A 22,444-nucleotide genomic window follows, 5' to 3' on the forward strand; every position below is an offset into this window, starting at 1 on the left:
TAGACCCAAAAAAAGGCCACTGTTAAGAACAGCTGATTTGAGAATTGAAGTAACAGTGTTTATACATGACCAGAAATATATTCCTGCCAAGCTTCTAAAGAGCTACATAGAAAATATTAAAACCAAAGAACTGCAGATGCTGGAAATCAGAATCAAAAAGAGAAATTGCTGGGTAAACTCAGCAGGTCTGGCAGCATCTGTGGAGAGAACGCGGAGTTAACATTTGGGTCCAGTGACCCCTCTTTGCAGCATATTAGTTCATTGCTTAATTATAAATTATTCATGTGCAGTATCTATCTCATCCATTTGTGGCAAATTGTATTTTCTAATTAACCTGTCAGAGATGTTTATTAAACACATCTGGAGCAGGTGGGAATTGAACTCAGAGTTAGGGACATTATCACGGTGCCACGAGAGCCCTTCACAAAAGGACCACCTATAAAGAGAATGCTTAGCTTCACTGACCCTGACTGACAAATTAACTATTCTTCTCAGTCCTGATCGCTGTGACCAGCCGGCATGGCTTTTGAATACCCTCTTGTGCAGTGGGGCAAGGGCATGCTTGCTACCATGCATTTGGGGTTGTCTGAAAGTTAAAAGTGCAAGTGGGGAGGTGAAATCTTTACATGCTAGGCATACCAGTTATGAGGGAGTTGCTTTCAAAAACCTGAGTTAGTGACACCATACTTTTTTTTTGTCAAGTCAAAGGAATCGTCCTCAGTGCTGAGCTGCGACATTTCTGTGGACGATAAGTACATTGTCACCGGCTCTGGTGATAAAAAGGCTACAGTCTACGAAGTGATTTACTGAGCAGCAACCTCTCGGCCAGCAAGTAATCTAAAGGGACATCCAGCTGTTAATGAACATTGTATTTAACTCGGGACAAAGTTCGGGACAACAACAGCTACTGCCAAAGCAGACTGCATTTGTACTGTTCAAGGCTGCAATATACTATAGAGCAAAAACCTTCAGATACGTTTAGGCGAAAGCAAAACACGTGGGGCGTCTGTCTTGTTTATACTACATAGTGAATTGTAATTGTGAAAATGTACATACTTTTAAAAACAAAATGGTTTTGCGTTGGCCTCTTTTGCCTCAAAATGATCATTCATGGATGAAGTCCTTTCTTTTATACTGTCTTTACCTTCAGGAAGCGGGATTCCTGCTGAAGAAAGCCTTGTATTTAATATTGATTGACCACATCCACCACTGTATAGGGGACAAATGCACTGTGTAGAACTATTTTAAGCAACAGTCTTTATGTGAAGTGTTGAATGTTATTGTCCGAGTAGCATCTCTAACTCTAGCATTGGTTTCTTTTTCCGTTTCATAAAACTAGTGCCTCACACTTGTGCAGGACACTGCTCTACAAGGCATTACCAAAGGGAAAAAAACTGCTATTTAACTCTGCTGTCTTGTACTGTGATCACTTTTAAATCAGAGAGTCGTGAATGATTACGAGGTGGAAATGAGATGAAGAGTGGGATAAGTAAGTATTGTAGGAAAGTTCATGCTATGCCTGTACCACTAAAACATACAGTTCAACCAATGCAAGGTACCCGTTCACGGTGATGTATTTGTCCTCTCTCAGGCCTCTGCCCGCAATATCTTAAATACGCGTACAACCAAGAATCAGCCAAGCATCTTGTTCACCCAGTGGAGACAGATTCAGATATTAATCACCCTTGTTACTGTCCATATTTAATAACCATCCCAGCCCACCGCCACCACTCAATCTTCTCACTTTTATATAAAATCAGAATTCTGTAAATGGGGGTAAGTTATTTCCCAGAGAATGCCTTTGTGTTGCAGTACACTGTGCAAGTACAGACAATAAAAGTTGCGAGAGGCTTGGGATCAATGCATCAGAGTAAGGGGCCCCGTTCTGAACATGTAAAATGAGCGTGCGCCAATGTGAAGCTGCAGGAGGAAGACGATTGGTGTAGCATCCTCCCTCGTGTTTGACTCAAAAGATGTAGGTTAAGGAAAAGTGAACAGAGTGAGACAGAGTGTATGATGTACTATAATATATTGCAGCTTCAAAAAAAGGTTTTTTTTTGCACATGAATGTGCATTTCAAGAACAAGTTTCTCTTTTGTACAGCTCTATGTAAGTGAGTGACTGTAGAACACTGCTGTATAGTAACTAAAAATAGGAAAAAAAATCCATTAAACATGCACCACTCTGCCTATCATTGTACTTGTCTGTTGAGTGTTCCATGTCTGAACAGGAAAAGCAAGAAACATAATAGTTTTAAAAGCAAAGCATACATTTGTATTTAAAATGTTTATAATTGTTCAAGCGAATTCAGATGAATTCAAACTGACATTTAATCAGGTGACATTTAGGTTATAAGTTGAGGCAAATCAATTGGTCAGTCCTGGATGGGCCATTTTGTGGAAGTGGCATACATAATGTAGTTGGTTAAATGGAAGATTATCCTCAAATAATAGACAATATTGTTTGTAGAAACTTGCAACACTCAAGAAGCTGGATGCCATCCAGGAGAAAGCAGCTCGCTCAATTAGCACCATGTGCGCTTCTTCAATCCCCGATGCTCCGTGCACACAGCTGCTACTATCTACAAGATGCACAGCAGAAATTCATTAATAGCCTTAGACAGCACCTTCCAAATCCTACCATCTAGGAGGACCAGGGCAGCAGATACATGAGTCAACACCAACAGCTTCTTATGGGTATTGTGGGTCTGACTGCAGCAGTTCACAAAAGCAGCTCACCATCACCTTCCCAAGGGCACCTAGCGATGGCCCATAAATGCTGTCCCTGACCGAGATGCCCACATCACTGGGATGAATCAACAAAAAAAAAACACAACGGTAGCCAGCTGAGTGCAATTCTCCCACCATGCATCCACACAAAGGCACAGGTTTGGAAAACTGGGAATGAAAACATTTAGCAAAATACATGCCCCTCATCGTGGGCATCGACTTGGTGAGATGAAGGCAAAACAATATGCAGCACATTAATTAAAAAACAAAAACAAAATGGTTTCTGAAGGAGGGTCTAGGCCCGAAACCTCAGCCTTCCTGCTCCTATGATGCTGCTTGGCGTGCTGTGTTCATCCAGCTCTGCACCTCGTGGTCTCAGATTCTCCAGCATCTGCAATTCCTCCTATCTCTGAAGCAGTACACACTTAATTTTAATGTCAAAATTTGATGGCCCAGATCTTCCAATGGGTAGCTGCAGTGTATGCAAAGATGCCTGGAAAGTTCAAATTTCTGAAATAGTAAGAACTGCAGATGCTGGAGAATCTGAGATAACAAGGCGTAGAGCTGGATGAACACAGCAGGCCAAGCAGCATCAGAGGAGCACAAAAGCTGACGTTTCAGGCCTAGACCCTTCTTCAGAAATCTCTGATGCTTCTTGGCCTGCTGTGTTCATCCAGCTGTACACTTTGTTAATTCAAACTTCTGATGGGCAATTTCCTGCCACCTGGAAATCTCAAACAATTCCAACTTTCCATTAACATTGGATGGTTGTAACTGATTTATGTGAATAGTTAGCAGGAAAAAAAAGATTTTAAACCTGCCCTAACTCAAAGTGGAGGCATTTTGTTCCCACTACAGTCAGCCACTCAACAGCGTTAACTTTTTGAGTCCACTGATACTTCATCATCAGAAGTGGTTCTGAAGAAGGGTCATTGGACTCAAAACATTAACTGTTTTTCCTCATCACAGATTCTGCCAGACATATTGAGTTTCTCCAACATTGTGCTCCTTTCATAACTAGAAGAAGCTAGCTCTGTGACTGGTGCAAGTTGCGACAGATCAGGCATAATCCGATTGAATAGCAGAAAAGGTTGATGGCTGGTAGAAAAATGGTGACTCCAGTTTTATGCCTCATTCGAAAGATGGCACCTGTGACAATACAATGTACCCTCAATACTGTTATGTCCGTCTTTATTATATACACCAGACTTATAACCTTCATGATCAAAAAGGTAAAAGTGGAATCAATAAGTTACACTGGCACTGTTTTCCTCCAATACCAGTGAAGGAATGTGGGGCGATCTTGCACGTTATTGAACTTATAACTAGCAGCAGTCCTTAGTGAAGACAGCCATCAACTTTGCTAAAAGTCGGTTTGTGTTTAATTAGATGTGTGAATTTTTTGGTGTTACCCAATTACAATAGACCAGAAGTCTGATTAAAGAGACATAACAAAAAAATAGACATCACATACAAAATAGTTTATTGGGAACTTAAAAGGAATAAACTACAAATTCATCCCAAACTGGGATGCAAAAGCATGAAAGATGGAAGGGTTCTGGACATTACAAATCACCATATTGGGCAACAAAAAAAAAAGAAACGTGTATCACAGAAGAATTTAGCAATTTATCTCCTCCCTAAGAAAGGTTCGAGGCACAGTTACCAAAGAGAATATACAAGTGGATAGTTAGGGCACACCCAATGTGTACAGTCAATCAACTGTGGAGGCAAAATATAAAATGTGTACAACCTTCTAGCATTGCAGGTAGCCAAAATAAGGGACTGACTCAAACCATGTACTGGCCAGCTGCCCATGGACCTGAATTGGCCAGATGTGGTGTTGACCACAGCATACTCGTTGCTGGAGATTCCATTAAAAAGAAAGAATGGTCTTCACAGTAACTTTGACGTTCCTATTCCTTTGCCATAGAGTGTGTACCATTCCCGATACATGAACCAGAACATCTACAACTAATTTTGGAATGGGCCAAAATGGGAACAAGTGAGAGAAAGAAGGAAAAACGGTGTATAACATATTCAATAAATAGAAGTAACAAATGGAAAAAAAAGTGTAGAACAAAATACAGAAGATTATGATAGCAGGATAGCTCAAGACTAAAATGAATCAAACCAAACAAATCAGTTGCTTAGTTTATGCTTTGCCACACACGCTATTCAGCAGGTTTGCCCATATTTTCTGAAAGGTATCTAACCTTCTCATGATTTTCACACCTTGTGAAACCGCAAAGACACCCAAAGTAGTCATTTCTCAGGAAATAGCTGCACCCTTGGCTATTTTCTCCAGAGGGTCAAAACTCCAAAAGCTAAGCAAGCATCTTTCTGCTTGTTTAAAAAAAAAACTCAATGGCTTACAGGCCATTTCTTTTGGTCCATCTGGAAAAATGCAAATGGAAAAGTTACGGAATGAAATTGGGAGAGTATTGACAACACTGTCAAAAGCTCTTTTGAAATCTCATGAGAAAGGACCAGCAGAATAAGGTCCCATGTTCGCAGAGATATCCCACACAACCAAATACCTTCAAAAGACAATGAAATCAGGTTTGGTAAATGCACTTTCAGACTTTCAGTGAGCTATTCAGGCCGGGAAGAACCCAGTTCGGTGCTGAATTAACTCATTTCAGAGCTGGTTGTAGACCTACAATTAGCCTCAGGACTAATGTGGAAGGGACGGACTGAGTGGGAAAGCAGACAAGATTGAGAGTTAGGCCTTGCTTCTTACTCTTGTTTACCACTGACTTCTGTTGAAAAGCAGGCTTAGATGTTAATGACAGGACTTTGCATGTAGGTGGTATCTTCCCAGGTCAGGTAGCCTTATGCAGTCACATTGATAAGTCTCACACAGCAGATTGGGGAAAAAAAAAATTGGAAAATTACTCGTAGAACTGTACAGCTGAAAGGAGTAAGCATTTTGAAGAATGGTGAGTTGCAGGGTGCTCAGACCAAACAACAGAAAACATGCTATTAGCGTCATCATTTCTTTTAATGTCATGGGTGGGACTAAATGGAAGTGAAGCCAAAAACACATTAAAAATTACATATCACATCAATCCATCTCAAACCGAATGGTTGAGCCAGAGCTACATTGCAAATTAAAAGTGAAAAGCATCATCCTATTGCCTAGATGTTAATTGGATAGGGTGTTTTGCCTACAACAGACAGATCATCACATTGTCTCAAAGCAAGTGGACAACTGTTGCAAAAACTTATGCAAGAGTAAAGAAATCCAAAAGCCTTTAAAAAGAAAATGAATAAACAATCCAATCTATCTTGGCAACAGCACTGTACTATCTTCTGTTACTCAATGGCTGTAACTTGAGTTTCAGGAAACACAGAAGAAACGTTCAGCTTCTCAATTGGGCATTGATGGACTGTAATGGCTTCTGATCCTTTAAATGATGTGGATTCCTCCCAGTTGTGCTGTTCAGTAAATAGTTTGTTCACTCGCTCCTCAGCTGGTAGACAACATGGGGCATAAATTTACAAACCATTTTTTGGTGAACGAATAAACTTGACGGTTTGGATTTCTATAAACAGTCCATTTCATGGTTTACCTGACTAAGTGCAATCACTGCGCTCTCCTCCCGCCACCATAAAAATTCACCTTCAGCTTAACCAAAAGATTGTCAGGCTGTGCAGTAATCAATCATTTTGCACAATGGCGATAAGTACAGGCTTTGGCACAGCAGAGAATTAGTCATGCCACGTGGTAGGCAGGAGCAAAATCAATAATAAATCATGAACAATGAATGAGTGAACACAATCAAGAGTCAAATTTTCAATGCAAGCAACTTCCTATATTCACATTTGAACAGTGACCTATGGGAAGGTTACATGTAAAAACATTAGTTTATAACTGTGGGGAGAGGGATTAGTAAAGAGGAAGATGAGCAAATTAAGGTTTAGTGTTTCACGCTGTTTGACGAAAAATAAACAGCACACTGTAAAAAAAATTATTTTCTCATAAATATGTTTTAAAATGCAACTCATCGCAAAAAATCTTCAGACACAATGTTCAGTTGCTGTAAAGACCTTCTCAGATCTCGGGGCAGTACACTGTTGAGGAGTTACATCTGTCTAAAAATCAAAATCAAGCAGCTTCAGATTTCTTCCCATCAAGTTGTGAAACCCAGCAGTGGATTTTAACAATACAAGCAACAAAAAGGAACAATGAAAAAAAATGTACGATTAATGTTACCTAAACATTAACATCAAATCTGGAGTTAGCTGGACTGTGGAATCTCGAATATCCCTTCCTCTTCGGGTGAGCAGCCACCATTTCGGTCTACTCATACATCCTCTTTCATTGAAGCAAGTCAAAAAGTTAATTTCTACAACCAAGTCAAGGCCACATCTGATAATCTTCCTGCGAGGACAAAACTCCATTCGACATGATCCTTGGGTAATATGGTTCACTTGATTCCAGGTTCGAGGTCTCTTCTTCAAGGTTAAAGGCTCCCTCCCCCTCAAATCCCATCCCTTCCAATAAAGATCTGAATCCTCAGTAAATTACTTCATAAACCGTGGCCTTCTTATCCCCTGAGCCAGTAACAACATATTGGTCGTCAACTGAGATGTCACAGCATAGTACAGATGAAGATTCTTTGGACTGGAAAAAAAAACAAAAAAAGTGTCCTGTCAGCAATGATACTGACTTTGTACACACACAGACACACACCGATGCGCCAGCAGCATTCCCAGTATTGACTGCCAGTTTCAGAAGCCACTGCTGCATACATACCACAGAGATCCATGCACCAGATAAAAGTAATTAGAGGCAAAATTGCTTACATTTATAAAGCACCTTTGACGTACTAGGTCATCCCCAATCCCTTGAGAAGAGGAAAAATAAAGAGGGAACAACAGAGGAACATGAAGCAAAAATGGAGTGCAACATTTAACCTTTTTATTGTAATGAACATTGTAGTTTAACCCTGCACAAATGAATCCACATTTGAAGAGGATATGAGTTATGAAGAGTGAGGCTGGGCCAGTTATAGCTGTATTCAATGGAGTTTAAAAGAATGAGTGGGTATTTCATGAGAAACCTATTAAATTCTAGCAGGACTAGACAGAGTAAGTACAGAAAAGTCAGTCCTGATGATCAGGGAGTCCACAAACAGAGATCGCACTATAAGGATACAGCCTAGATAATAAAATGTGAGGCTGGATGAACACAGCAGGCCAAGCAGCATCTCAGGAGCACAAAAGCTGACGTTTCGGGCCTAGACCCTTCATCAGAGAGCTAGAAACGGGCCGTGCGGGGTTGGGGAACAATGAGGTTGGAGGCTGTGGGTGGGAGGTCCCCTGTGGTGATGAGGTCGTGAATGGTGTTGGAGATGATGGTTTGGTGCTCGGGTGTGGGGTCACGATCGAGGAGGCGGTAGGAGGTGGTGTCGGAGAGTTGGCATCTGGCCTCGGCGATGTAGAGGTCAGTGCGCCATACTACCACTGCGCCACCCTTGTCTGCAGGTTTGATGGTGAGGTTGGGGTTGGAGCGGAGGGAGCGGAGGGCTGCCCGTTCTGCGGGGGAGAGGTTGGAGTGGGTGAGAGGGGTGGAGAGGTTGAGGCGGTTAATGTCTCGACGGCAGTTGGAGATGAAGAGGTCGAGGGAGGGTAGGAGGCCTGGGGGTGGTGTCCAGGAGGAGGACTTGTGTTGGAAGCGGGTGAAGGGGTCAGTGGAGGGAAGGTTGGGTTCCCGGTTGAAGAAGTAGGCATGGAGGCAAAGACGGCGGAAAAACTGCTCTATGTCCAACCGTGACTGGTATTCGTTGATGTGTGGTTGTAGGGGGACAAAGGTGAGCCCCTTGCTAAGGACTGACCGTTCGTCCTCAGTCAGTGGGAGGTCTGGGGGGATGGTGAAGATGCTCTCTGATGAAGGGTCTAGACCCGAAACGTCAGCTTTTGTGCTCCTGAGATGCTGCTTGGCCTGCTGTGTTCATCCAGCCTCACATTTTATTATCTTGGAATTCTCCAGCATCTGCAGTTCCCATTATCCCAGGATACAGCCTAGGCCATTTACAAACGAAATGAGGAGAAACTTCTTCACCCAGAGAGTGGTAAGACTGTGAAATCCTCTGCCACAGAAAATGGTGGAGGCCAAAACATGGAATGTTTCAAGAAGGAATTAGCTATAGTTCTCAGGGGTAAAAGGGATCTTTGAGTTTAGGGGAAAAGTAGGAACAGGATACACAAGAGTTGGATGATAGCCACCATCATATCAAACGGATAAGTAGGCTTGAAGGGCCGAAGGGCCTATTCCTGCTCCTGCTTTCTATGTTTCTATGGTTTCACAGGCACTGACAACCATGGCTATGCCTCAAGGTCATGATGACGAGCAGTGTTGCACTGTTTTATCCAAGGAGAGTCTCATCTGAAACCTGCCATGTTTCTACACAACTTTTCCATCAGAAACCACTCAATGTGAGTCAGGATAAGGAGTCCTGTTGGTTTTTCCCCCTTTCTAATCAAATGGCAGTGAGACAAATTGCAGTAGCACCGTTGTTCCTACAGCTGAGATCAATTAACATGAGCCACTGCTCTATCAGACTTTAGCACAGGCACAGTGAACCAAATCATCTCATTTTTCACTTCTTTGCGAGGTGATGTATGTTTTGTTGGAAAAACATTGAAAGACAATATAAAACAGGCATTTGTTAGACTTCAGCTTGAGTGGTGTGCACAGTCTGCGCACATCACAGGAATGTTTCAGACACAGTGCGGAAGCTGGGTCAAAATCCTGGAATTCCCTCCCTAAGGGCATTGTGGGTCAACCCACAGCAGAAGGACTGCAGCAGTTCAAGAGGGCAGCTCATAACCACCTTCTCAAGGGCAATTAGAGATGGGAAATAAATGCTGGAGCAGCCAACGACACCCATGTTCCACAAATTAAAAAAGCGATTTACAAAGACGGTTCTAGGGAGAGGAATTTCAGTTATGAAGACAGATCGAAAAAGATGGGAAGTGAAGGCTGCTAAGAGTTGGTGGCGGAGGGGGGGGGGTGGGGAGAGAGAGAGACATAGACTGGTAGAGGTCTTCAAAATTATGAGTGGCTTAGATAGTGTAGACAGACAGAAAACATTCCCACTTATGGAAGGAAACGGAGCAACAAAGCAAAGACTTAATGTGACTTGCAAAAAGAAGCAAATATGAGGTGAGAAAAGAAAATGTGCCACACAGCAATTAGTTATGGTATGCAAAACACAGCAAGTGTGGAGGAGCCAGGTTCATACTGAGACATTCAACATAACATTGGGTGATTATGTGGATAAAAATAACATGCGAGGATATGTGATAAAAATGCAGGAGACTGGCACTAGACAATGATGCCCACTTGAAGAGCTGGTGCTGATACAAAGGGCTGTGACACTTCTGTAATGCATTGACACACCCAGCACAGACCATGAATCAAAACCAATTGCAGAGGAAGTAGAATCTTTGAATATTTTTAAGACCGAATAGATGAATCCTTAATAAACAATGGGGTGAAAGGTAGTCAGGGATTAGCAACAATGTAGAGACATCAGATCATCAAGCAGTCGCCAGGGAATGAGCTCACTCCAGCTCCTAACTAATTTGTTTGTAACCTACAATTTGGGAAACTTTAGGTTGCATCTTACCAACTTTCCGTTATTCTTTTCAACTGTTATTCTAAAAAGGTGCAGGCTCCTTGACGCTCTTTCAACAAGCAAAAGAAAGACTAATCTTGGCCAAGCACACAATAGGTGTCTGCAAAACCTCTCCAACGTCCTCAACAGACGGAGATCAGAATGGGGATTGAGCATGAAAACCCTTTACCTATCTGCCTGATGCAAATGGGTAAACATGTCACATTATGTTTAATAACTGAATGAACCCCAATTCGTACGTGGCAAGACCCGATTTTGAAATAATAAATCTTGTTCTTGGCAAGAAATATACTGCTTTTACTGTTGCATGTGTGCAGCAGACAAATTCTCAGTTTGCTTCAAGTAATACGAATACCTGTATACTGCTTATTGAGAATTTAATTTTTTAAAAAAAAACTTACCTTAAATAAATGAGCAACACCTTATTTTTGAAATTAAAAGGACAATGTAAAAAGTTCCTCAGGAACTGAAAATACCAGTGTTGCCACTTTACACAAAAGCTGCACAGGATCAGTCAATTGTGAACATGTGGCCATTCTCTGGGATCTCCCAAAAGTTTCCCACAAGAGGAGAAAGAATGCCAGAGCAAAATAAGTTTGTAAGTAAGGATAGCTTAGCAAGGATATTTTAATCAAGGGCATACTTGCATATTTTTACATGATTCAATAGCAACACCAGCACAAGGGATGTGAAAAACCTTTTATGAATAAGTAGGCACCAAATTTTACTGACAACAGTTCCCATGAGATTTAATTTTCACTTCAGTTCCCTGCAAGTTGCGAATTAATTGACAAGATGTTTTCAACTCGGATGCTAACAGGATCTGAAACCAGCAGATATAAGCTGCCTCCCGGGCAGCCAATCCCAAATCCAATCCCCTTCATCATTGTTTCTTACCTGGAATATACTTGCTCCATATGGTACTCTCCATGCATTTAGAAGGTTGTCCTTTCCAGTGCTTACAAACCATTTGCCTGAAATGAAGATGGAGAGAGTCAGCGCAAAAGTGCTTTCGCTCTGAACAGGGTTAGGCCCTGCCTGCAGCTGTTTTCAAATGTCAGAAGCCCCTTTGGGAATCATACAGCAATTCAGTATTTATCATCCTCTGGGACTTGGGGAAGCGGAGTTACCAATCCAAAAGTATGAGGGAGTTGGATGTTAGCAGGAATGATCTACAAACTCAGATCAGTACAATACTGTGTTCGTTCACCTCCCACAAAATCAAGCCAAGTCACTTCTCCAAGAATATTTCCTCAAGGGATCAAGTCCCTCAATTTACTTTTAACTTTATATTCACTTACAGGATATGGGCATTGCTGACGGGGCCAGCATTTATTGCCCATCTCTAATTGTCCACATGGCAGATAAGAGCCATCCACATTTGCATGGGTCTGGAGTCACGTGTAGACCAGACAAAGTAAGGATGGCAGATTTGGGGCAGCACAGTGTCTCAGTGGTTAGCACTGCTGCCTCACTGCACCAGGGACCCAGGTTTGATTCCACCTTCTGGTAACTGTCCATTTGGAATTTGCATATTCTACCCCTGCGTGGGTTTGCTCCCAGTTTCAAAAGTGTACAGGTTAGGTAGTTTGGCTATGGGCAATGTAGGGTTACAGGGATAGGGTAGAGTGGTGGGTCTGGGTGGAAAACTCTTCAGACGGTCAATGTGAACCCAATTGGCTGAATGGCCTGCTTCCACATTGTAGGCTTCTATGATTTCCTTTCTGACAAGACATTATGTGAACTAGATGGGCTTTTATGACAACTGACATTTGGTCAGCTCTTTACTCTAGATCCTTTTTTGTGCTGAATTCAAATTCTACCATCTGCCATTAAGGCATTCAAGCACTTGTCCCTAGAACATTAGTGCTGGAATCCTGGATTGCCATTCCAGTGACATTACCACTACATCACTGCTTTAATTTCTCAATTAAAAACCTGCTTTAATTGATGTCAAAATCAGTCTTCGAAAGGTCTTGATGATAATGATACTTTTGTCCCCCCCCACCCCGGTTAGTCCCATGTATGGGTTATTTTTAAAGATCCCTGGATCTATTGATAACAAAAGTGCAGGATTGTACCAGAATTTACTCTTAGACCACACAGATGGCACTGGAGTAATACAAGAAAGGTCCAGTGAATATTTACCTTCCTTCCGGCAGAAGGGAAAACACCAAATACCAGCTCGACAGCGAGAACATCTCCAGTTTATCCAGTGATACTATTTCTTCAAAAAAAATCTCTAGCACAACTATCACGTTAAAGCTGAATTAAGCGGTTGCTCAGAAGGCAACACAGAATTTGTTGATCCATACCAGGATTACAAATATAGGTCGATCACTTCAAAAGGTCACCTTGAAGATCAGTAGAAGTTTGGTTTCTGCCTCATGACACTTAGTTACTCAATGATACACTCACAGCATTGTCCACTGGTACAGGACCTACGGAATCCAGAGATGACCAAACTGCTTCTAATACATTGTGAATCTACCTACATGAAACAGGAAGACAAAATCCTTTTTCCTTCCTAGGTGATACCTCAAAAACGGCTGTGCACACTAGAGGGTCACTCAAAACATTTTGTAAAAATTTCAAATGTAGACAGCAGCACTACCTTGTCACTGAGGGTTCCCCCCCTTACAATATCCCACCACTTCTCCCAGTCTCACAGCTGGACCAGCCACCTGCTGCAGCCCATCACTCAACAAAGGTCTGGTGCAACACACTCAAGGCTCAACTACGCATATTTTCCAAAATGTATAAAACCACATGCAGTTTATTTATTAATCTTTGTCGATCAGGGAAAATCCTGGAGAGATGTCTAATGACTCCAATTTGAGGTAATGTATGGCTCCTCTTCCCCATAAAGAGAACTGTCAACTACAAGAGTATGTCATTTCCCTTTATTTTTGCTCTTAATTTTTGGCAAGATCCATTGGGTTGCTGCTGATATCAGAAGTTGAGACACAAAGCAACACTTCTGATTCCAAAGGCCCTTCAACATCATGTGATGGCAATGATGAGGTGAACTGCAAGGATAGCAACACAATGCCAACAAGTCAGGCAATGGGAAAGCCAAACGGCTCTGAAGGCGGCACTCAATTGCTTACACTGATATTCCTTAGCCATTAGAGAATAGAGAATCATCCTCCGACTATGATCAATTTTCCCTGCTCCTCTCCTTTCACCCACTGTTGACGATCGCCCTTAAGGTCCTAGAATGTTCCCACCAAACAGCAGTAATCCATCCATCCATCTCTCTCACCTTTAAAAGCCCACTCTGAAACCCAACTTCCAACTAAGCCAGTGGTAATACCTCTCCCTCCTTCTCATCTGAGTTGGCATTCATTTCTGCCCTTGGATCTCTGAAGCAGCTTGTAATGTTTTATCCCCAGTAAAGACCTGATAAAAATGCAAGTTATTGTTGCACACCAGATAGATACGATTCTACCTACAGACACAATGGACAGCAATTTTCAAAAACAATTTCCGAGATCTCTTGCTCTCTCAGTGCTGGCCTCTTCGATATTCTTAACTTTAAAGCAGCTTACCAATGCTTGCTATGTCTTCAGCTATACCCAGGCCCCAGGTTTTGTAATTCTTTCCCTAAAGCTTTCAATTCATTACTACCTCTCTCTGTATTCACTTAAGCCACTCCTGAAGCCCATCACTTCTAAATAACCCGTCAGTCATCCGTCCTACCATCGCCTTAAATGTCTTGAAGGCCAATTTTTTTTTGGGCTGTGCAGTTGTGAAATTCCTTGGGAAATCTCACTATATTAAAAAAAACTGCATAAATGTAAATTGTTGTTATCTGGCACTGCAAGGAGAACAAAGCAACGAGCTAGCATTCAATATTAACACTTTGTTGTGTCAAAGACTGCAACCCTATGTAATCATGATGCATCCCTGATGCCTATCCACTTTACCAGCCAAGCAACTCCATCCGATCTGCCTGGGCAACAGAATGCAGGGCTCAAACAAGATAGGTTTTAAAGCTCTGGCCCAACCAGTAATCCCTCCCCAACGCCATCCGAGACAAAACTGAAGAAATTGAAGATTTCCCAGAAATATTAGAAGTAACTTGGCTGATATAATTCGAAAGAGAGAAAACAACACTTGCTACTGGCAGATGTGAATGCAGCACTTATTTTTTGGAACGAAAGCTCCCAAAATTCATCGATATCCATCTGTCTCATACGATGGAGGAGGAGTAGGCCCATATGACCCCCAAAGCCTGCTCCACCATGCTGAAAGTGCCCCTGTATCTCTCAAATCTCCCGATATCCAAAAAGGCTCAAGTTCAGAGCTGTGAGGTCTTTTTAATCAATTAAATGTGTCTCAAAAAAACAAAGTCGGTGAGGGTGACCACCAAATCTAAATTGGACTAATAACTTAATTTATAATTTGCTTTAAGTAGTTACAGCAGATTTGGTGCCAAGGCATCGAGTTTATGGAAATATGCTCGGAGCTTTGCAGAGGAGCCTAAATATAACCGAGACATGCGGAAAGCAGGAATGGGAGGCAAGTCAGAAACTGAAGCAATTCTGCAAACATAATTATATACAATTAATTAAATGACTAGGCCATGTATAGTCTTTGGCCCTTTAGCAATTTAAAAACTAGTGACCTTTCTTAAAGTGACAGTTGAGAAATGTTTTCACAAATGGAATAATAAACTGAGCATAGCAAATACATAATTGCCAAAAGCTAAATTAACCACAAATGACTTGTAGGCATATCAGTCAAGAGACGACTGTATCAAATCAGTCCTTCATTTTGCATGGAAGACTCAGCTTTTATGGAACAGAAATGTTTGTTTTATGCCCTGAAATGATCTGAGTGAGGTATGCCAGTTCCCTCTAGTGGCAGAAAAACATGCTTCAAAATGACTCATCGCATGCAGATGATAGTTCTCCTCCTTCCTAATTGGCTCGGGCAGTAGACTTCATTTATTATTTTTCAAGTAATTTATCAACATGTTTAATGAAATGACAAACTGTAGCCTGCACATCGTCGATGACGACTACAATCTTCACTTTGTAGGTTTTGCAGGATACCAGCAACAAGCCAATTTGTTGTTTCAAGCTTCCTTTAAAGTGATAATTTAAAGCCAGCAAGCATCTGTCTGCTCACATCATGTGGAATGAATTCCAGGCTGCTGTGCGTAATCTGCAATTAAATGCTGGGATCCCTTTACCTCCTGAGCAAAGAGTCATAGAGGTGTACGATATCATGACCATACTGCTGACAGGTTCAATTATACAAGTGGTTCACTTATTCTTATGGACAAAGGTCTATTACAGAGATAGTAGGAACTGCAGATGCTGGAGAATCTGAAATAACAAGGTATTGAGCTGGATGAACACAGTAGGCCAAGCAGCAGAGGAGCAGGAAGGCTGACATTTCAGGCCTAGGCCCTTCTTCAGAAAAATTCTCTGAAGGTCTATGACACTTCTGTTCAAATTTTGTACAGAAGCATAGTCGAGAATTAACTTGCTTCAAGTCAGATTATTCTGCTTCACAAATGATCTGCTGTTTCTGGCGTTCAGCCCAAATAGTAAAAAACTGAAGCTGCCTTACTTTGACTGCTTCAGCTCCTTTTTACCATCCACCACTACATCTTCCACCGCCACCCCCCCCCCCCCCCACACACACACACCCACACTGGCTAAGTTATCCAATGCAATAGAGCTTTAATTGTTATTTTGAAAGAGTAAGGAGCTGACAACTGCGGTTCAGCAGGAACACACCATAACTAGACTGCAACAAGTACTGAGAGTCACTATATTGTTGCTGCATTGTCATCATGCTCCACTTCTGAAATCAGTCATCACAACTAGATAGAATGCCAACTCGGGGTGATAATGAGAGCCCAAGATTCCTGGGAGTGTCAGGGTTGACTGTAATCTGGAATTTACCCAACAAGTGCTTAGTGCTTGATTGAGCCTGTCAGGCAACCTATTCCATGACCAACAAGGAGCATATCTGACCTCCATGTGCATTAACACCCTATCACTGCTAATACTCAAGTACTTTCTTATAGTCAGAAATAGAGCAGCAACAATTAATCAGTTGGAAGTAAACAGGCAGGGGACATATTAGTGCATTTCTTTTCTTCCAAATGGTACCCAAATAGAATGTGCAAAAGAAGGATTTTGATCAATCACAAATAGCACGAATTCTAATAACTGGAAGCCACATTCGAGGACATCAACGTAGGCAATGCCATAATTACCAGCCCAAAAAAAGCAAAGAGCTGCTACCACCCACCTCCTGCACAAGTCACTCTCGAGGTTTCATGTGCAATAATCAGTGCTTACATCTTTCCAGCAAGCTTACTTCACAGGCAGAATGTGCGCCAGGAGAAGAAAAGATACTGATTTTCAGAACTAAAAGCTGTGAAACCAATTAGATGTATGTTTTAAAAGATTTTCCACTTCCAGAGCATGAGAGAGAGTGAGCAAGTGAGAGAAACGATATAGCAAGTTCCAAGCTCTCAGGTTAAAAATACCAGTGGTTATCAGCAATCATTGTGTCATTTTCACCCTCCTACTGGCCAATGTTGTAAGCAGGCCAGTTCAATCAGCAGGAATGTTCTCAAGCAAATAGAAGAGTTGCAATGCACGGAAGCTGCATTTTTAGGCTGCCACCAACAACCAAAAAGGCACAAGTTTAAAACCGCTCCTGAAACCACATTCTGAGAGCCACATTTCAGGCAAGGGACACTGGCCTAGGACAGGATGAAATGCAGATTCCAAATGATACCTAGGATTACAAAAGTTAACTATGTGAACACGTTGCATGGTTTAACCCTGTGTTCCCTCAAGCAGGGAAAGTGAAGGCATGATCTATTGAAGGTGTAAGAACAAAGGAGTTTTTAAGAAGGAACTACTTGCTCTCCAGGTAGTGCACGGAACCCAAGGAAGAAGGAACAATGATTAAAACTGGAGCTGGGTCATTCAAGGAAGCATTTTTTCACAAAGTATAGAGGGAGTCTATAATTCTTTCCCCACAAGACCTCTCCTTTAAAATAAAAAATACAGATTGATAGATTTGACAGCCTGGATTATTAATCATTATTTCTCCGCAACACTATACACTACATTCTGTTCTATTACCCTGATGTACTTATAAAATAATTTGTCTGGTTAGCAAGCAAAATAATGCTTTCCACTGTATTTTGGTACTTGATAATAATAAATCAAAATCAAATCAAAACTATAAGCCATTTAGGTATATCTAACGTTCAGATTAGCCACAAACTATTGTAATGGTGGAACAGAAAATCAGTACTTACCACAATAGGCAAATTTGAGTGATAGAACACAACTTTCGTGAAGGTGAAGCTGATATTTATCTGGTTTGTTGACATGTAATACCTCTACATTGCTGCTCTCCGTGCCAACAGCTAGCCAGCCCCCGGTTGGGCAACAGCCTAGTGCAAAGATCTGGGGTAACGAGATAAAAACAGGTATTACATGCCAGCTTTGTCTTCTAACACAACTGTCTATCCTCATAGAAGGCTAGATGGATATAGACTGGAGCAGACTGGGGATGAGTCCTTGTCAATACAGCGTGGAGTGGCAGGAACACAGCGAGAGGCACAGATGAGGGAGAAGTCTGGGCATGGAATGAGGCCTTCCAGCTGCCATCCATTTTAATTGCCCTTCCCACTCCCTGGGTGACATGTCCATCCTGGGCCTCCTCCAGTGTCACAATGACGCCACCCGGAAACTAGAGGAACAGCACCTCATATTCTACATTGCGAGCCTACAGACTACTGGCTTCAACACGGAATCCTCTAATTTCAAAATCTCCTCACCCCGAGCCTGAGCCCACATTCAACCCTCCCTCTCATCCTGCCTCCTTGATCTGACACATCCTGCCCATCCTCCCTCCCATCTATCCGCTCCTCCTACCTCACAGACCGATCCTCACCACTCCCTAGCTGAACTCACCTATCACCATCCCACCTACCTTCCTCCAGCCCCACTCCTCTCCCTCTATTTATTCCCAAGATCCCTTGCCCCTCCCTAGTCCTGAAGAAAGGTGTAAACCTGAAACGTCAATTTTCCTGCTCCTCTGATGCTGCCTGACCTACTGTGTTCCTCCAGCTCCACACCGTATTGACATGGACTCCAGCAACTGCAGTTCTTTTTATCTCTGGGGAAGGGTCCTTGTTAACTATAAACCAGATTCTACTGAAATATTATCAAATCGCAAAGCAACAGAAGGAATGCGGAGGCCTTTATGGGTAACAGAGTCAGAGCTGTACAGCATAGAAACAGACCCCTCAGTTCAACTTGACCATACCAACCAGATATCCTAAATTAATCTGCTGCCATTTGTCAGCATATTGCTCTAAACTCTTCTTATTCATATATCCATCCAGGTGCCTTTTAAATGTAATTGTACCCGCTTCCACCACTCCATCTGGCAGCTCATTCCATCCACACACTACCCTCTGCATGAAAAAGATGCTCCTCAGATCCGTTTTAAATTTTTCCCCTCGTACCTTAAACCCTCTAGTTTGGCACTCCCCCACCCCGGGGAAAAGACCTTGGCTATTCACCTGTCTGTGCCCCTCATGATGGTATAAACCTCTAGAAGTTCACCCCACAGCCCCTGACACTCCAGGGGAAATAACCCCAGCCTATTCAGCCTCTCCCTATAGCTCAAACACTCCAACCCTAGCAACAACTCCGTAATTATTTTCTGAATCCTTTGAAGTAACATCCTTCCCAAAGCAGGGAGAGCAGAATTGAAGGCAATATTCCAAAAGTGGCCAAACCAATGTTCCATACAGCTGCAACAAGACCTCCCAACTTGTACACTCAATACACTGACCAATAAAGGCAAGCATACCAAGTACTTTCCTCACTATCCCATCCACCTGTGACTTTCAAGGAATAATGAACCTGCACTCCAATGTCTCATTGTTCACAGTTGTCAGAAACAGAATCTACTTTGTGCCTCTTCATTTTTTGCAGATTCAATGACTTTACTGTGTAGTGTCTACAGAGCAAATGTAAAGACTCAATTAGACTAGCACATCATGATGTATTCCATTTATATTACAACACACGCAGACATGGAAGATGTCTTATAGGGAATCTGCAGAACTGTCATTTCTATCAAAGAATAAACTTGTGATCCAAGCTGTTCATCACAATAGCTTTTAAACTCAGCAGACGAGTGAATTTGAGGAACTTGTCCATTTTTCACTTTCAATACTAGTTAATCTTGATTATCATAAATTTGTTCAAATTTATAATATGCCATTAGAGTTAAAACATCACCGCCCTTTATGAAACAAAATATGGCCGTAAAGCTACTGTCATGGAACCAGCATTTGCACAATTCTGTTACAGAACTGCAAGAAAATCACAAAGATGCAGCTAAGTTACATTGCCTAATAAATAACACAAGACTGCATAATTTTTCTGTTCACAACTTCTAATTACTACCAATTCCTCATCACTAAAACAATCTGGCACAAGCACAATTCCTAACCTTCAGAACATTATGAGATCTTAAGTTTAGTGAAATGTGAGGCAGCAGTACTACTGATCGTTTCTGTTGCTTGGAAGTGCAAGGCGCTCAGAACTCAATGACCATAAGGGGTAAGTAAATCTCCAGAGTCCTAAATTTTGATTCCCAGTTGAGACTATTAAACTTTGAGTTCCTAACCTCCACTACAGAAGTCACGTGTCACACTGGGCCAGTAATTGTTTGAATCCCACTCCAGTACTTGATGATAATAGATGCTGTATTCATATGTTGGCCAAATAATTTTGTTTTTTTTTCAAAAAAAAAACCAAAAGAACTGCAGATGGTGTAAATCAGGAACAAAAACAAAGTTGCTGGAAAAGCTCAGCAGGTCTAGCAGATTCCATGAAGGAAAAAACAGAGGTAACATTTCAGGTCCAGAGACACTTCTTGTTCATTTCTAATTGATCAGAGGGCAGATCAGAGAGTCAACAATATTGCTGTGGGCCTGGAGTCATATGTAGGCCAGATCAAGTAAGGATGGCAGGTTTTCCTCCTTGAAGAGGATTTGTGAATCAGATGGGATTTTCCCCCTGACAATCAGCAATGGGTTCATGGTTATCATTAGACTCTTAATTCCATATCTTTCTTTGATTGAATTCAAATTCCACCATCTGCCATGGTGGGATTCAAGCCCATATCTCTGAAACTTTAGCCAGCGTTCTGGACCATTCGTTCAGTGATATTACCACCATCACCTCCCCTTATCCCCTACTGACAGAAATTAACGTACGTGCACCAGCAAGAAGCAGATAGAGGCGCTATGGTACCCGATGGATCTGCTCATATTCATGGGTGACTATGGAAGGATTCTTACGACTTAACATGATACTCCTGACCTAAACTATCCCGCAAGGTGAAGGCCCTATTCAGAAACCAGCTATTTTCACAAGAAAACAAAAAAGGTGGAAAGCAAACACAACAAAAACAAAAGCAGGCCTTGGCACACTTGGTTTTGCAGTGTTGACTGAAGTGTAGTCAGAAATGAAGGTGCAAATCAGGGAAGGTAATGGCCCAGTAGCAGTATCACTAGACTGTCAAACCAGAGACCAAAGCAATGTTCTGTGGACCCAAATGGCAATGGTGGAATTGGAATTCAACAAAAATCTGGTATCTGTTTAGTGTTTGTCAAATGTCAGGGAAAACTGATCTGGTTAACTAATCTCTTTTGAGGAGGAAACTTCTGTCCTTACCTGGTCTGGCCTACATGTGACTCCAAACCCACAGCAACGTGGTTGGCTCTCAACATCCTTCTGGGCTATAGGATGAGCAACGCTAACTGCAATGCCCACAATTCACGAGTGAATCAAAAAAAATAAAATCAGGATTCAAAATAATTTGGAAGGGGTCAAGTGGAATGAACACTTTAACCATAAGCTTCCTCACATTGGCCAGCAGATGTTACAAACCTGTGAGGCAAAATCATGCTGATGCACTTGACGACCCTCTCTCAGGTCCCAGCATCTGACCGTATTGTCCAATGCTCCAGTCCATAGCTTCGTCCCATCATTAGAAATGTCAGTGCAGCTGACACCATCAGAGTGGCCTTGGAACTGCCTGAGTTTTTAAAAAAAAGCGAAAAAAAATTCATAACATTTAAAAATATTTACATACAAAATTCCTAAAGTTTAATACCAACCCACTTCCCCCAAAAAGAAAACTTCCTCTCAAGTGCAGATTAGTTATCAAAAATCAATGATCACTGACCAAAAAGTACACAAGTATTACCAAGTTTGCAGAATCTGACCACGAATCCCATTGCAAGAATGCACATCATCATTTCTGACTCAGCATTAAATAAGTGTTTAGTGCTCACACATTAATAAACGGAGGCCTGTCAGTGTACATTCTTTACATGTACCTTAATGGCTCAACTTTAAAAGTGACTTCCTCAAATGCTTTTAATTATCACCCTAAATCAATGTTCAGGGATCCTCTAACGTTTGCCTTACAGTCTCCAGTCCACCAATAAGAACATGATTCATCAAACGCAAAGAAAATGTGAACTTAAAAAATGTCTAGGTACACCCAATTTTATTCATTCACTGTCATACCCTGCCATCGTTGTTCTCCTGAATTACTTTGTATTGTAAACACTGGGAGGTGCAAAAGTATAGCCCAAGAAAAATCACCCTTTCTGCAGAGAAGCTGGTTGGCCTCAATTGTCACTTCCTGTCATCTGCACAGTAGGTAATTAAATGTGGGCGGGTGGTATAGCGGTGTTGGAATTTTAAGAAGCACTATCCAATTGCATCAGGTTAACCAAATGGAAGTGTAGTATTCCACTCAAACCTGGTCACCTCAAAAAGATCCGTGAGTTTCAGCACAAGCAGCATCGCACATTGGCAATATAGGCTTTTTGGAACAATGTATTGTCTTTATGGATGAACCCTAAAGCGCTTACAGACAGAGTGAACCTTTAATTATCACATAATATTTTTCAAAAAAAAAAGAGACACACAGCCAGCAGTGTGACTGCGTACGTAAATTCAGTGGCTGGCTGGAGACAGAAAG

General features: G+C 41.8%; 2 protein-coding genes across 12 annotated transcripts in view; one reads left to right on the plus strand and one right to left on the minus strand.

Annotated features, from left to right (window-relative positions):
* Positions 1–2,189, plus strand: part of LOC125465812 (transducin-like enhancer protein 4) — a 213,924-nt gene extending 211,735 nt beyond the window's left edge. For all 11 annotated transcript variants that reach the window (XM_048559689.2, XM_048559691.2, XM_048559692.2 and 8 more), the window contains one exon: positions 703–2,189. In XM_048559689.2, coding sequence (XP_048415646.1) covers positions 703–810 — 108 coding nt within the window. In that variant the 3' untranslated portion in view covers positions 811–2,189. The remainder of the gene's footprint in view (positions 1–702) is intronic.
* A 2,000-nt stretch (positions 2,190–4,189) lies between these two features.
* The window catches only part of LOC125465749 (transducin-like enhancer protein 1), a 177,065-nt gene continuing 158,810 nt past the window's right edge, over positions 4,190–22,444 (minus strand). The window contains 4 exon segments of the mRNA XM_048559527.2: positions 4,190–7,359; positions 11,276–11,352; positions 17,679–17,829; positions 21,340–21,487. Of these exon segments, the coding sequence (XP_048415484.1) occupies positions 7,252–7,359; positions 11,276–11,352; positions 17,679–17,829; positions 21,340–21,487 (484 nt within the window). The 3' untranslated portion in view covers positions 4,190–7,251.

This window comes from Stegostoma tigrinum, chromosome 30, assembly GCF_030684315.1.
Source record: "Stegostoma tigrinum isolate sSteTig4 chromosome 30, sSteTig4.hap1, whole genome shotgun sequence".
Lineage (NCBI taxonomy): Eukaryota > Metazoa > Chordata > Chondrichthyes > Orectolobiformes > Stegostomatidae > Stegostoma > Stegostoma tigrinum.